The sequence below is a fragment of the Loxodonta africana genome, chromosome 8, assembly GCF_030014295.1.
Source record: "Loxodonta africana isolate mLoxAfr1 chromosome 8, mLoxAfr1.hap2, whole genome shotgun sequence".
Classification (NCBI taxonomy): domain Eukaryota; kingdom Metazoa; phylum Chordata; class Mammalia; order Proboscidea; family Elephantidae; genus Loxodonta; species Loxodonta africana.
Genome location: NC_087349.1, coordinates 31,116,973 through 31,133,409, shown reverse-complemented (window position 1 = coordinate 31,133,409; position 16,437 = coordinate 31,116,973). Strand labels below are relative to the sequence as shown.

The 16,437-nt window shown below is 39.4% G+C and overlaps 1 protein-coding gene across 1 annotated transcript in view; it reads left to right on the top strand.

The window, feature by feature from the left end:
- The window catches only part of ANKRD7 (ankyrin repeat domain 7), a 47,601-nt gene extending 38,715 nt beyond the window's left edge, over positions 1–8,886 (top strand). The window contains 1 exon segment of the mRNA XM_023544646.2: positions 8,733–8,886. Coding sequence (XP_023400414.2) covers positions 8,733–8,886 — 154 coding nt within the window.
- The last annotated feature ends 7,551 nt before the right edge of the window (positions 8,887–16,437 follow it).

Genomic DNA, 16,437 nt, shown 5'->3' with positions numbered 1-16,437 from the left:
GCACGTATTGTTGGAGCTACAGAGCTTTGGAATATTAGCTCAGCAGGGCAGATGTGGGCCTGAGGCCCAAAGAGCCAAGAGGCCAAGAAACCAGGAAACAGAAGCTGAAGAGACAACACAAGAAGTGGAGCTGCCTCAGTCTCAAAAGGTATGGCCATGATGTCAGGGGTTTCAAAGGGTAGAGCCATGGCCTCTGGTATTTCTAAGGGTGGGGTTGGCACTCAGATGGTTGAGGAGAATGGTGCACCTAAAGCCGAGGGAGCAGAGTTGCTGTCTCAGTGGGCCTGGAAGGCGGAGTTGAAGCCCAGGGCCCAGGGGCCTCCACTCAGAATCTGGAGAGTGTGGCTGATACCTAGAGTCTGGAGGGCAGAGTTATTGTGTAAATTGTCTCAGAGAACAGAGGATTATTTTCAGCGCTTTGAGGGCTAATGTAATGTGTTCTGCTAACTTGCTTGGTGTCTGTTATACCTTCTTTCCCTTCAGTTTCTCCCATTTGTAATGGAAATGTCTAGCTTGTGCCTGTTCTGCCATTGTACCATTGAAAGCAAATAACTTGTGTGCTAGATTTCACAGATGAAGAAGAATTTTTGGATTTTGGGCTTGGGAGTTAAGACTTTTGCTGTGACATGATGTGGTGAAGATGTTTCGCGTGTTGCAAGGATGTGAATTTTTGGGGGCCAAAGGGTGGAGTGTAATGGATTGCATTGTGTCCCCCCAAAATATGTATCAACTTAGGCCATGTGTGGTTGTCCTGCATTTTGTGATTTTCCTATATATTATAAATTTTAATCTCTGCCTGTGGTTAAAGGATTAGGGTGGCCCTAACACCCTTGCTCAGGCCACATCCCTGATCTAGTGTACAAGAATTTTCCCTGGGGTGTGGCCTGCACCACCTTTCATCTCTCAGGAGATAAAAGGAAAGGGAAGCAAGCAGAGAGTTGGGAACCTCATACCACCAAGAAAGGAGCACCAGGAGCAGAGCATCATGTTATTGTTTAGGATCTTTATACTCAGTTTCAACATATGCATGCACCTGCTGTTCCTAAGGAAAGGCTTTATCTAGTTTTTTTCTATGACATCTTAGCTATCTAGTATGCGCTAGAAAAATATGGGGCCTCAGCTCTATTTGTTTACCTCATGTGCAGTCCCAGTGTATATCCTAAAATCCTCAAGAAATGTCTCCTCCTAGGTGTATCAAACCATGTAAAAAGCCACCAAAACCACTTTTTTTTTTTGGGCTTAGGGGTTTCCTCTTCCTATCTTGCGCTCTACACTTCTCTTTCTATTGCCGTCCCCTCTTCCCCAGGGCTCTTGGCTATGTTTACTTTGCATTTTGGTTGGATCTTCTCATTTTTCGCTCATCTTCATTTAGTAATCCAATTCTGGATTTGTTTATTCAAGGTGTAAGATTCTATAATGGGATTTGTCATCATACCCTGTCACTGTGGCCACAGAGCACTATGACTCAGATGTGTATGATGCCATCATCATCTGTTCCTCTCCATCAGCACCACCCAGAGAAGAGTCATGAACACTGGGAAAGCTTTTTATTTGTTTAAATTATGGAGCATTGTTCACTGTTTCTTTTCTCTGCCTTATTTAGTATTCTGTGCTTTGTGCAATTAGTAGCTGAGCCATCCTGATTACTGGTAGGTAGCCCATACAGAACCTTCAAGAGGATGAACTCAAAAAGGCTCCCTGTCTGGGTGGGCACAGCACCACAGGGTGGCCTTTGCTGTACCTGGATACAGCTCTGCAGATGGAGCCTGGGGTGGGTTTTAGCCCCGTTTACCCGCTTTGTGCCCACATTCTACAAGTCCTGTGAAGCAGCCCTATTTCCCACTTCCTTGGTGAGAAAAGTTAATTCCTAATTTGAGTTCAAGCAGTAGTAGTGCACAGACCTGTTTATCTTTCTTATGGTGTTCATCTTCATTAGCTGATCTCCTGTTTTCTTCACAAGGAAGAAGTACTAACGTTTTCTGTAAACAACATGACTTAACTCCCTGTTATGTCAACCTAGAAGTAAGTGTTCACAAACTGAAGTGAGGCTGGAGAGGTTTATTACAGCCTCTGATACCGCAATTTTAATCTGTAGTTTGTCATATGTATTGCCACCTTCATTAGTTATTTTTTTTTTTTATTAACTTTTATTAAGCTTCAAGTGAACGTTTACAAATCCAATCAGTCTGTCACATATAAGTTTACATACATCTTTCTCCGTACTCCCACTTGCTCTTCCCCTATTGAGTCAGCCCTTTCAGTCTCTCCTTTCGTGACACTTTTGCCAGCTTCCCTCTCTCTCTATCCTCCCATCCCCCCTCCAGACAAGAGTTGCCAACACACTCTCAAGTGTCCACCTGATTTAATTAGCTCACTCTTCATCAGCATCTCTCTCCCCACCGCTGACCAGTCCCTTTCATGTCTGATGAGTTGTCTTCGGGGATGGTTCCCGTCCTGTGCCGACAGAAGGTCTGGGGAGGATGGCCGCCGGGATTCCTCTAGTCTCAGTCAGACCATTAAGTATGGTCTTTTTATGAGAATTTGGGGTCTGCATCCCACTGATCTCCTGTTCCCTCAGGAGTTCTCTGTTGTGCTCCCTGTCAGGGCAGTCATCGATTGTGGCGGGGCACCAAACTAGTTCTTCTGGTCTCAGGATGATGTAGGTCTCTGGTTCATGTGGCCCTTTCTGTCTCTTGGGCTCTTAGTTGTCATGTGACCTTGGTGTTCTTCATTTTCCTTTGCTCCAGGTGGGTTGAGACCAATTGATGCATCTTAGATGGCCGCTTGTTAGCCTTTAAGACCCCAGACGCCACATTTCAAAGTGGGATGCAGAATGTTTTCATAATAGAATTATTTTGCCAATTGACTTAGAAGTCCCCTTAAACCATGGTCCCCAAACCCCTGCCCTTGCTCCGCTGACGTTTGAAGCATTCATTTTATCCCGGAAACTTCTTTGCTTTTGGTCCAGTCCAGTCCAGTTGAGCTGACCTTCCATGTATTGAGTATTGTCCTTCCCTTCACCTAAAGCAGTTCTTATCTACTATCTAATCAGTAAGTAACCCTCTCCCACCTTCCCTCCCTCCCCCCCTCGTAACCACAAAAGTACGTGTTCTTCTCAGTTTATACTATTTCTCAAGAACTTATAATAGTGGTCTTATACAATATTTGTCCTTTTGCCTCTGACTAATTTCGCTCAGCATAATGCCTTCCAGGTTCCTCCATGTTATGAAATGTTTCACAGATTCGTCACTGTTCTTTATCGATGCGTGGTATTCCATTGTGTGAATATACCACAATTTATTTACCCATTCATCCGTTGATGGACACCTTGGTTGCTTCCAGCTTTTTGCTGTTGTAAACAGAGCTGCAATAAACATGGGTGTGCATATACCTGTTTGTGTGAAGGCTCTTGTATCTCTAGGGTATATTCCGAGGAGTGGAATTTCTGCGTTGTATGGTAGTTCTATTTCTAACTGTTTAAGATAACGCCAGATAGATTTCCAAAGTGGTTGTACCATTTGACATTCCCACCAGCAGTGTATAAGAGTTCCAATCTCTCCACAGCCTCTCCAACATTTATTATTTTGTGTTTTTTGGATTAATGCCAGCCTTGTTGGTGTGAGATGGAATCTCATCGTACTTTTAATTTGCATTTCTCTAGTGGTTAATGATCGAGAGCATTTTCTCATGTATCTGTTAGCTGCCTGAATATCTTCTTTAGTGAAATGTGTGTTCATATCCTTTGCCCACTTCTTGATTGGGTTGTTTGTCTTTTTGTGGTTGAGTTTTGACAGAATCATGTAGATTTTAGAGATCAGGCGCGGGTCTGAGATGTCATAGCTGAAAATTCTTTCCCAGTCTGTAGGTGGTCTTTTTACTGTTTTGGTGAAGTCTTTTTTAGATGAGCATAGGTGTTTGATTTTTAGGAGCTCCCAGTTATCGGGTTTCTCTTCATCATTTTTGGTAATGTTTTGTATTCTGTTTATGCCTTGTATTAGGGCTCCTAACGTTGTCCCTATTTTTTCTTCCATGATCTTTATCGTTTTAGTCTTTATGTTTAGGTCTTTGATCCACTTGGAGTTAGTTTTTGTGCATGGTGTGAGGTATGGGTCCTGTTTCATTCTTTTGCAAATGGATATCCAGTTATGCCAGCACCCTTTGTTAAAAAGATTATCTTTTCCCCAATTAACTGACACTGGTCCTTTGTCAAAATCAGCTGCTCATACGTGGATGAATTTATATCTGGGTTCTGAAGTCTGTTGCATTGGTCTATGTGTCTGTTGTTGTACCAGTACCAGGCTGTTTTGACTACTGTGGCTGTATAATAGGTTCTGAAATCAGGTAGAGTGAGGCCTCCCACTTTCTTCTTCTTTTTCAGTAATGCTTTGCTTATCCGGGCTTCTTTCCCTTCCATATGAAATTGGTGATTTGTTTCTCTATCCCCTTAAAATATGACATTGGAATTTGGATCGGAAGTGCGTTATATGTATAGATGGCTTTTGGTAGAATAGACATTTTTCCTATGTTAAGTCTTCCTATCCATGAGCAAGGTATGTTTTTCCACTTAAGTATGTCCTTTTGAATTTCTTGTAGTAGAGCTTTGTAGTTTTCTTTGTATAGGTCTTTTACATCCTTGGTAAGATTTATTCCTAAGTATTTTATCTTCTTGGGGGCTACTGTGAATGGTATTGATTTGGTTATTTCCTCTTCGGTGTTCTTTTTGTTGATGTAGAGGAATCCAAGTGATTTTTGTATGTTTATTTTATAACCTGAGACTCTTCCAAACTCTTCTATTAGTTTCAGTAGTTTTCTGGAGGATTCCTTGGGGTTTTCTGTGTATAAGATCGTGTCATCTGCAAATAGTGATAACTTTACTTCCTCCTTGCCAATCCGGATACCCTTTATTTCTTTGTCTAGCCTAATTGCCCTGGCTAGGACTTCAAGTATGATGTTGAATAAGAGCGGTGATAAAGGGCATACTTGTCTGGTTCCCATTCTCAAGGGAAATGCTTTCAGGTTCTCTCCATTTAGAGTGATATTGGCTGTTGGCTTTGCATAGATGCCCTTTATTATGTTGAGGAATTTTCCTTCAATTCCTATTTTGGTGAGAGTGTTTATCGTAAATGGGTGTTGGACTTTGTCAAATGCCTTTTCTGCATTTGACAAGATAAGATCATGTGGTTTTTATCTTTTGTTTTATTTATGTGATGGATTACATTAATGGTTTTTCTGATATTAAACCAGCCTTGCATACCTGGTATAAATCCCACCTGATCATGGTGAATTATTTTTTTGATGTGTTGTTGAATTCTATTGGCTAGAATTTTGTTGAGGATTTTTGCATCTATGTTCATGAGGGATATAGGTCTATAATTTTCTTTTTTCGTAATGTCTTTACCTGGTTTTGGTATCAGGGAGATGGTGGCTTCATAGAATGAGTTGGGTAGTATTCCGTCATTTTCTATGCTTTGAAATACCTTCAGTAGTAGTGGTGTTAACTCTTCTCTGAAAGTTTGGTAGAACTCTGCAGTGAGGCCGTCCGGGCCAGGGCTTTTTTTTTGTTGGAAGTTTTTTGATTACCGTTTCAATCTCTTTTTTTGTTATGGGTCTATTTAGTTGTTCTACTTCTGAATGTGTTAGTTTAGGTAGGTAGTGTTTTTCCAAGAATTCATCCATTTCTTCTAGGTTTTCAAATTTGTTAGAGTACAATTTTTCATAGTAATCTGAAATGATTCTTTTAATTTCATTTGGTTCTGTTGTGATGTGGTCCTTCTCGTTTCTTATTCGGGTTATTTGTTTTCTTTCCTGTATTTCTTTAGTCAGTCTGGCCAATGGTTTATCAATTTTGTTAATTTTTTCAAAGAACCAGCTTTTGGCTTTGTTAATTCTTTCAATTGTTTTTCTGTTCTCTAATTCATTTAGTTCAGCTCTAATTTTTATTATTTGTTTTTTTCTGGTGCCTGATGGGTTCTTTTGTTGCTCACTTTCTATTTGTTCAAGTTGTCGGGACAGTTCTCTGATTTTGGCTCTTTCTTCTTTTTGTATGTGTGCATTTATCGATATAAATTGGCCTCTGAGCACTGCTTTGGCTGTGTCCCAGAGGTTTTGATAGGAAGTATTTTCATTCTCGTTGCATTCTATGAATTTCCTTATTCCCTCCTTGATGTCTTCTATAACCCAGTCTTTTTTCAGGAGGGTATTGTTCATTTTCCAAGTATTTGATTTCTTTTCCCTAGTTTTTCTGTTCTTGATTTCTAGTTTTATTGCCTTGTGGTCTGAGAAGATGCTTTGTAATATTTTGATGTTTTGGACTCTGCAAAGGTTTGTTTTATGACCTAATATGTGGTCTATTCTAGAGAATGTTCCATGTGCGCTAGAAAAAAAAGTATACTTTGCAGCAGTTGGGTGGAGAGTTCTGTATAAGTCAATGAGGTCAAGTTGGTTGATTGTCGTAATTAGGTCTTCCCTGTCTCTATTGAGCTTCTTACTGGATGTCCTGTCCTTCTCCGAAAGTGGTGTGTTGAAGTCTCCTAGTATAATTGTGGAGGTGTCTATCTCACTTTTCAATTCTGTTAAAATTTGATTTATGTATCTTGCAGCCCTGTCATTGGGTGCATAAATATTTAATATGGTTATATCTTCCTGATCAGTTGTCCCTTTTATCATTATATAGTGTCCTTCTTTTTCCTTTGTGGTAGATTTAAGTTTAAAGTGTATTTTGTCAGAAATTAATATTGCTACTCCTTTTTTGCTTATTGTTTGCTTGATATATTTTTTTCCATCCTTTGAGTTTTAGTTTGTTTGTGTCTCTAAGTCTAAGGTGTGTCTCTTGTAGGCAGCATATAGATGGATCGTGTTTCTTTATCCAGTCCGTGACTCTCTGTCTCTTTATTGGTGCATTTAGTCCATTTACATTCAGTGTAATTGTAGACAAATAAGTTTTTAGTGCTGTCATTTTGATGCCTTTTCATGTGTGTTGTTGTCCATTTCATTTTTCCACATACTTTTTTGTGCTGAGACGTTTTTCTTAGTAAATTGTGAGATCCTCATTTTCATAGTGTTTGACTTTATGTTAGTTGAGTCGTTACGTTTTTCTTGAGTTATGGAGTTGTTATACCTTTTTGTGGTTACCTTATTATTTACTCCTATTTTTCTAAGTAAAAACCTAACTTGTATCGTTCTATATCGCCTTGTATCACTCTCCATCTGGCAGTTCAATGCCTCCTGTATTTAGTCCCTCTTTTTGATTATTGTGATCTTTTACCTATTGACTTCCATGATTCCCTGTTATGTGTATTATTTATTTATTTATTTATTTTAATTAATCTTAATTTGTTTGTTTTTGTGATATCCCTATTTGAGTTGATATCAGGACGTTCTGTTTTGTGACCTTGTGTTGTGCTGATATCTGATATTATTGGTTCTCTGACCAAACAATATCCTTTAGTATTTCTTGTAGCTTTGGTTTGGTTTTTGCAAATTCTCTAAACTTGTGTTTATCTGTAAATATCTTAATTTCTCCTTCATATTTCAGAGAGAGTTTTGCTGGATATATGATCCTTGGCTGGCAGTTTTTCTCCTTCAGTGCTCTGTATATGTCGTCCCATTCCCTTCTTGCCTGCATGGTTTCTGCTGAGTAGTCTGAACTTATTCTTATTGATTCTTTCTTGAAGGAAACCTTTCTTTTCTCCCTGGCTGCTTTTAAAATTTTCTGTTTATCTTTGGTTTTGGCGAGTTTGATGATAATATGTCTTGGTGTTTTTCTTTTTGGATCAATCTTAAATGGGGTTCGATGAGCATCTTGGATAGATATCCTTTCGTCTTTCATGATGTCAGGGAAGTTTTGTGTCAGGAGTTCTTCAACTATTTTCTCTGTGTTTTCTGTCCCCACTCCCTGTTCTGGGACTCCAATCACTCGCAAGTTATCCTTCTTGATAGAGTCCCACATGATTCTTAGGGTTTCATTTTTTTTAATTCTTTTATCTGATTGTTTTTCAGCTATGTTGGTGTTGATTCCCTGGTCCTCCAGATGTCACAGTCTGCATTCTAATTGCTCGAGTCTGCTCCTCTGACTTCCTATTGTGTTGTCTAATTCTGTAATTTTATTGTTAATCTTTTGGATTTCTACATGCTGTCTCTCTGTGGAGTCTTGCAACTTATTAATTTTTCCACTATGTTCTTGAATAATCGTTTTGAGTTCTTCAACAGTTTTATCGGTGTGTCCCGTGGCTTTTTCTGCAGTTTGTCTTATTTCGTTTGTGATGTCTTGAAGCATTCTGTAAATTAGTTTTTTATATTCTGTATCTGATAATTCCAGGATTGTATCTTCATTTGGGAAAGACTTTGATTCTTTTGTTTGGGGGGTTGGAGAAGCTGTCATGGTCTGCTTCTTTATGTGGTTTGATATGGACTGCTGTCTCTGAGCCATCACTGGGAAACTAATTTTTCCAGAAAATCCGCTAAAAAAAAAATGCAGTTAGATCCCTATCAGAGTTCTCCCTCTGGCTCAGGCTATTCGGATGTTATTGAAGCCGCCTGGGGAGAGTGGGGGAGGGATCAGAGAGATAGGAGAGTAGCACCTCAGAATATAGCCGGAGTTGCTTGTCTTGCTTGGAATGAGTATTAATATCTGAGATTTCCGCCGGGCGCGTCGCCTATGTGTGCTGGCTGTGTGGGGATTGCCCCCGGGGGGTCTGGCCCGCTGGAGTCACGGTCAGATCCTCTGCTGCCAGCCTGGGACGGTGCACTCCCAACTCCAAAATCAGTCGCTGCCTCCTGGGGACTCCCCGTCCTGCCTACCGCGTTGCCGCGCCGCCTCCACGAACTGGCTGGGCTCCCCCCCGGGTCAGCTCAGGCGAGCGGAGCAGCTCCCCGCACCTGCGCTGAGACCGCGTGTCCCAGCTGGGACACCACTCTCCCCGCTCCAAGACCCGTCACTGTCTCCCAGGGACTTCTCCCACTGGCTGCGTTGCCACGCCGCCCACGCGAACTGGCTGGCCCCCCTCCCGGGGTTAGTTCAGGGGGGTGGAGCAGCTCCCCGTGCCTGCGGTCCGCCAAAATTCTGGTGGGACGGCTCCCCAGCTGGGACGCTGCTCTCCCCACTCCAAGACCAGTCACTGCCTCCCGGGGACTTCTCCCACCGGCTTCGCCGCCACGCTGCCCGCGCGAACCGGGTGGGCCCCCTCCCGGAATGAGTTCGGGGGCCAGGGCTGGGCCCCTTGTTTGTGCTGTCTGCCCCCCTGGGCTTTGCCCCAAATCGGATGGTGAAGGTCACCTGACTGGTATGCTGGCTCCAGGCTCTGAAAACAATCGCTGCCTCCCCGTATTTGTTCGTTCTCCGTCTCTAAATCTGTGTTTGTTGTTCAGGTTTTGTAGATTGTTATGTATGTGATCGATTCACTTGTTTTTCCAAGTCTTTGTTGCAAGAGGGACCCGCGGTGGTGTCCACCTAGTCTGCCATCTTGGCCCCGCCCTCATTAGTTATTTTATTGTCTATATTTAAATGAACTATACCGGCTTTGGAACTAGAATTTTTTTTCTTTCTCAAGAGCAGAGTTTCTCAAGAGTGCCACTATTAACATTTTGGGATGAATAACTAATTGTTTTGGAAGGCTCTCCTGTGCGTTGTAGGATGTTTAGCAGCATCCCTAGTCTCTACCCACTAGAAGCCAGGAGAAGTCCCTAACCCCACTTGTGATAACCAAAATTTTCTTTAAATATTGCAGATGTTCTCTTGGGGGCAAATCACCTCTGGCTGAGAACTACTGTTCTAGGAGAAGCTGATATGATAACTCATAGTAAAATTCCTTTTTGGATATATTGTTAATATGCACAGTGTGTATTGGAAGTTCTGTATTGTTCTCTTTTTTTCTTTCTCTTATTTGTATGAAAAGTCATTTAGCATTGGGAAAGATGCATTGGTGGTGTTCTTTATTACAGCAATTTCTCTCAGCTCTGTAGCTGTATACCTCGGGGGATGATCTTTTAAGGGAGCGAGCTTTAGATTAAACAAAAATGCATACAAATGTAACTTATTCTTGTGTATTTTCATATATGTTCATATGTAAATTTATTGTTCTATTATATGAGAAATTCAAATGAATCAGTGGAGCTTAGATTAAAGAAGAAGACTAGAGAAATGATGTTTCAGTTTTTCAGTGCCAAAAAAAAAAAGACAAAATTATAGAAAAATTCATAATGTCAGCATTTTGAACAGTTTTGTTTTAGATTACAGGGAAGTCAGGCTTCCTCAAAATGTTAACTTTTGAAAGATGTATATAAGCAGGATTTTTCTGTATTTTAAGACAATAAGCATTCTAATTAACAAATTTAATTTGCTAATAAAAACTATTCATTCTTTAAAAATTCCTAAAAGGCATATTACTATAAGAAAGTGCTTAGTTATTTCCCAAAAAGCTTATTCCAAAAGATAAGCAAGCTCAAATTTAAACCTTCTTTATGACTGTGTTAAGTACATCTATTACATTACTTTATGCTGCAAAAATTCCTTCTGATAGAAAACAGCAAAAGTTAAATCCGTGCTCGGCATGACAGATCTCGACGGTGTTTCTCAGCTGTGTTGGTGTTTCAAGCCAAATTCCTTCTCCTGGAGTTGGTGTAATGAGCTATAATTGATGGTGATGATGGTGATGATGAAGCATCATGTAAGCTCATTCAAGGAGTTAGGTGCAATCACTTCTGTGCCAGAACCTTTTTAGTTTTTATAGTGAATGAACAAAATAGTTTTTTTAAAACCCTCCACTTTGAATCTAGTACATTTTTGCTGGCCAGTAGCTCTTTTCTTCTTTTGGAAGTTTAAAAGTGGATTCATTTTCTAGAGTTTAAGTTTTCTCAGTTCTTTTGATGGTCTCTTATTCAAAGTGCCTGTGAGAGATTAAATTGTCTTGTTGTTGGGTGCGTTGAGTTGATTCCATCTCATAATGACATTGTATAACAGAGTAGAACTGCCCCATAGGGTTTTCTAGGCTATAATCTTTATGGGAACAGATCACTAGGTCTTTATCCCGTGGAGCCGCTGGGTGGGTTCGAATTGCCAACCTTTTGGTTAGCAGACAAACACTTAACCATTGTGTCACCAGGGGTCCTTTAAATAGTTATGAGAAGAGAAAATTTAAACTAAGTGTAAAATTAGAAAATTTGCTTCCTTTGTGCTATTACTATTTTGCTATGAATTATTAAAATAGTGCCCAGCATATTATATTATTCAAAAGTGGAAGGGGTACATAATATTAAGTTAAATAATGTCCTGATGAATACATTATACTTACATATAAAGAAAGAGCCCTGGTGGCCTAGTGGTTAATGCTACGGCTGCTCACCAGAAGGTTGGCAGTTTGAATCCACCAGCTGCTGCTCAGAAACCCTATGGTCCTGTTCTACTGTGTCCTGTAGGGTCACTAGGAGTTGGAATTGACTCAACAGCAACAGGTTTGGTTGTTTTTTTTTGGAATATATAAAGAAAGATAAATGTAGAAGCTTTATCGACTTGACGGCACTAGGTAGGTTATATACAAAATTGAGTTAGGAAACATTGACTTGTCCAAACATGAAATCCTAGAGTTGAAAGAGAGTATTTGAGGTCTCTGCTCAATTTCAAATATTTTCACTCACTGCAAAAATCCTTTCCAAAAGCTTGGTGATCCCTAGAATGACACAAGATGAGGAACTTCAAATGCATGGAGGATTTGAAGCTATTGAAGAACCAGTAAGTATCCTCTACTGGTTAGACATCTTCACAAACCTGTAGGATAAGTGTCAATATCTTCATTTTACAAAATAAAACAACAACAACAGTAACAAAACAAAACTGAGGACGATAGAAAAGTAACTTGCTCAAAAGTCCACAGATAGAGTCGAGTTGGCACTCAATCCTCTGTTCTGAATGTAAAGCCAAAGCTCTGTCCAGTTCATCACATTTTCTGAAGTTGCCTTTTCCTCCTACATTTTTTAGATACAAATTTTCAAACATTCATACAATGTAAAAGAATTTATATATATCATCTATCTAGATTCTTATATTCTATACTCGATATTGTTATCTGTATCAGGTTTCTTCTAGTACTTTTTACATGATATGTATTTTACTATCCTTTTACTTCCCTGTTGCTGAGAATTTTGTATTGGTTGCCCCCACTTTTTCATATTCATTAGAATATGTTAGTAACTCACAGAAATGTATGGGAAAGTATTTCCAAGATACCAACTGTCTGATACTGTCCCTGTATTTATTGACTGGCCGTTAGGATGTGGCTACTGCCTGATCTTTCCTCACCTTGGAGAGGGAAGAGACTGCCCATGTTTTGGCATGTTAAGTATTGTTCAGTTAAATCATAAGTGCCTTTTCTTCCTCACAAAATTACATATTTAAACATCACAAAGACATGATAGTCAGTCTTCAGTGTTGCATATGAGAAGTCAATATGTAGTATCCTATCATTAAAATGTTGAAGTTCATGTTGCTATTTAAGGGTAAATAATTATCATTTTTTTATGTGTTCCTTTCCCAATTACCACACCTTCCCTTTTTAAAATAAAAGCGTTGGCCATGGTGAGCTTTATTTCCTGGCTCAAAAGGACAAACAAAAAGCGTCCTTACTTTGAAATGAGGTTCATGAATTGTCTTTATAAAGGTTTTCCAGGAGGGATCACTGGTAGTAGCTGAGAAACTCATTCTGATAATTTGAGATCACTGTGTAATCACCATTCTCATTCTAGTTGGTTAACTGTTGAATGAAGGCCTGATGTACATGTATCATTGAATCTTATGTGTCAAGAGGATTTTATTCCCAATTATTTTCTCTTATGCATTTGATTTTTTTTTGAGACAGAACAAAAATCTATCATTTCTCAGTTGTCAAGTTTATAATAAGAATTATCTGGAAAGTTATAAGGCATAATATTTTCACTTTTGACTCAAGAAACAGATTGTGAAGGGAAGTAATCTGGTTAGTTAAGTATTTGTTGGAGGAAACACTTGTGCCTGAATGCCAGCATGAAGAACTGACAGGACCTACTCCTAGTCCTCATGGGGAATATGTCTAGTACCTTGATAGCCTTAAGTTTGCAAACGAGCCGAGCTTGCACTTAAGGCCACTACCATTTGAAATAGACTAAAACTGAAACTTTAACATTCCATTCCAGAATGAAGTTTCACTTAAGTGTTTTTCAAGTACTGATTCACAGGGTTTGTAATGTTTATACAATGTGATCAAGAGAAAGTGTTTCACCTAAAGCAAAATTAAAAAATAAAAAAAGAAAGAAAGAAAATATGTGCAGAAGACTGAAATATAACAGGATACTGGAATCACTGCTAAATTTTTCTACCAAAAACAAACAAACAAATAAACGAACCTAAGGAGTCAGGGAACAATATTTTTTTGTAGAGAGGACTTTGACTCAATAGCATTTGCATTCTATACTATTCTCTTTGCCATATTAATTTTCCAATTTAGAATTAATGTAATAAGCTGCACTCACACTAAATATTTTAGAAATCAAATACAGATGTTCTCTTTCCTGAAATGCAGAAATAATAATTCACTCATAGTTATTAGACCGCGAGCTCCCGTAGGGCAGGGTTGTAGACTGCTTTAGTGACAGTGTAGTGACTGGCACTTAGTGAGGGCTGAGTAATGTTGTATAGTGTAATAAGGGTTGTTAAATGTAGGAATTCTTGTTCATAAAATGTTAAATTTTATGATTTCTTTGTTACTGAATATATATATATATATTTTTTTTTTTTACAAAATTGCTCTTTCAAGATCTCTAAGTGATCTTAAAACTTCTTTGCAATTAGAAAGTATGTAATGTGGAAAGAACACGTGGGGAATCCTGGTTGAATGTTTGATGATAATGAGGTTTGTTTTGGATGAAAAAAAATACTCAAAAGTGAGTGTGACATTTAAATTTTTGTAATGGTTATCTGCTATTTCTCCCTTTGAGTGCTTTCTTCTCCTTCTTCCCATGCTTTTAAAAATGACATCCAGATGGTATTTGGAAAACACAGATCTCTACCTTCCCCACCCCTTTAAGATTCTTTCTTTGACTTGGTACTATAGTTACCACCACAGCCTCCTGGATGTTTCATGAACATTGATCAATTTTACAGCTGGAGGTAAAGAGCTTTTTATATCACTTAGGAAACAAAACAGCAAGCATTTATTGAGTATGAATGAGGTATTTCAATTATCATTTGTAAGCCCATAGATTGTCTAAGTCTGTGATGGACATTTTGGGGGATTAAAAAAAAAATATTGAGACAGAGCCCCCATAGGGCTGCACTACAAATCCTGTTTTCATTGCTTTGCTTCCTCCCCCATAGTGTTGTATTAAAAATCCTGTTTCTTTGGTACGCTTCCTCTCCCCCAACTTTGCCTATGAATCCTGCTTTTGCTTGGAGGTTATGTGTAAACCCCATTGTGCCTGCATGGTATGATTAAGAATGTGGCTGACATAACTTGTATGAACTCTCTATTTGTAAACCCTTTTAAAAGTAACTTGTTTTGTCAGCAGCAGCTCATTTTCCTTGTACAACAAAATAATTTCCTGTTCTTCCACCTTGGTTTCTCATTTATTGGCCAATGCGAGTTAGCTGAATACGAACTTGGGGTTTCCACTCAGTAACAGTATAACAAAACATGACTCTTGTCCTCAGGGTACTTAAACTCTAGAAAGAGAAGTTAAACATGTATACATACAGCCATGGGGAGACCAAATACCAGCTCTAAAATCATGTTACCAGGGAAGAAACAGTTACTTCTGCCTAGGAGTTGGGAGACTTTATGAATCCTCATAGCAGTGAAGAAACTGTATCAACATTGATAATACTGGTAGCTATCATTCCATCCTTTATGGAGTGCCTTCTAAGTTCCTGACACAATGCTCAGTTTTTTACATATATTATTTCACTGATCCTCACAATAGTCCCTTGAGGCAGATATTATTATTTTTATTTTACAGAAGAGGAAACTGAGTCTTACAGAAGTAACATAGGAAAGAGGATGCTTAAAGCATAGATAGAAGACTTTAGGGGAGGTGAGTGGTTCATAGAGCATATAGTGAGAAGTAGTGGGAAATAATTGAGCAGGTGTATTGGGGTCAGATGGTGGAGACCCTTAAATGTGCTACATTTCTAGCTTTTTTCTCCTGATCTGCAACTTAAATTATTCTCCCATCCCTACATACTAAGAAGTTTTTTACTTTATTTAATAGGAAATGGGGGAGGCGGAGAATAGGGTTTTGGAGCACAGGAGTGTCAAAATGAGTGCTATGCTTTAGATGGAGCCCATGAGTAAATTTGACATAAGTTTAGAAAAAGTTGTGTTTCTACTTTAGGGTAGACCTCCGTTATTGAATGGCAACGGATATGTTGTTGTTGTTTTTGTTGTTATTAGGTGCCATCAAGTCGGTTCTGACTCATAGCGACCCTATGCACAACAGAACGAAACTCCGCCTGGCCCTGCGCCATCCTTAAAATCGTTGTTATGCTTGAGCTAATTGTTGCAGCCACTGTGTCAGTCCACCTCGTTGAGGGTCTTCCTCTTTTCCACTGACCCTGTACTCTGCCAAGCATGGTGTCCTTCTCCAGGGACTGATCCCTCCTGACAACATGTCCAAAGTACATAAGATGCAGCGTCGCCATCCTCGCCTCTTAGGAGCATTCTGGCTGTACTTCTTCCAAGACAGATTTGTTCATTCTTTCGGCAGTCCATGGTATATTCAATATACTTCACCAACACCACAATTCAAAGACGTCAACTCTTCTTCAGTCTTCCTTATTTATTGTCCAGCTTTCACATGCATATGATGCGATTGAAAATACCATGGCTTGGGTCAGGCACAGCTTAGTCTTCAGGGTGACATCTTTGCTTTTCAACACTTTGAAGAGGTCATTTGCAGCAGATTTACCCAATGCAATGTGTCTTTTGATTTCTTGACTGCTGCTTCCATGGCTGTTGATTGTGGATCCAAATAAAATGAAATCCTTGACAACTTCAGTCTTTTCTCTGTTTATCATGATGTTGTTCGTTGGTCCAATTGTGAGGATTTTTGTTTTCTTTAAGTTGAGGTGCAATCCATACTGAAGGCTGTGGTCTTTGATTTTCATCAGTAAGTGCTTCAAGTCCTCTTCACTTTCAGCAAGCAAAGTTGTGTCATCTGCATAACGCAGGTTGTTAATGAGTCTTCCTCCAATCCTGATGCCCCGTTCTTCTTCATATAGTCCAGCTTCTCATATTATTTGTTCAGCATACAGATTAAATAGGTATGGTGAAAGAATACAACCCTGATGCACACCTTTCCTGACTTTAAACCAATCAGTATCCCCTTGTTCTGTCTGAACAACCACCTCTTGATCTATGTAGAGGTTCCTCAAGAGCACAATTAAGTGTTCTGGAATTCCCATTCTTCCCAATGTTA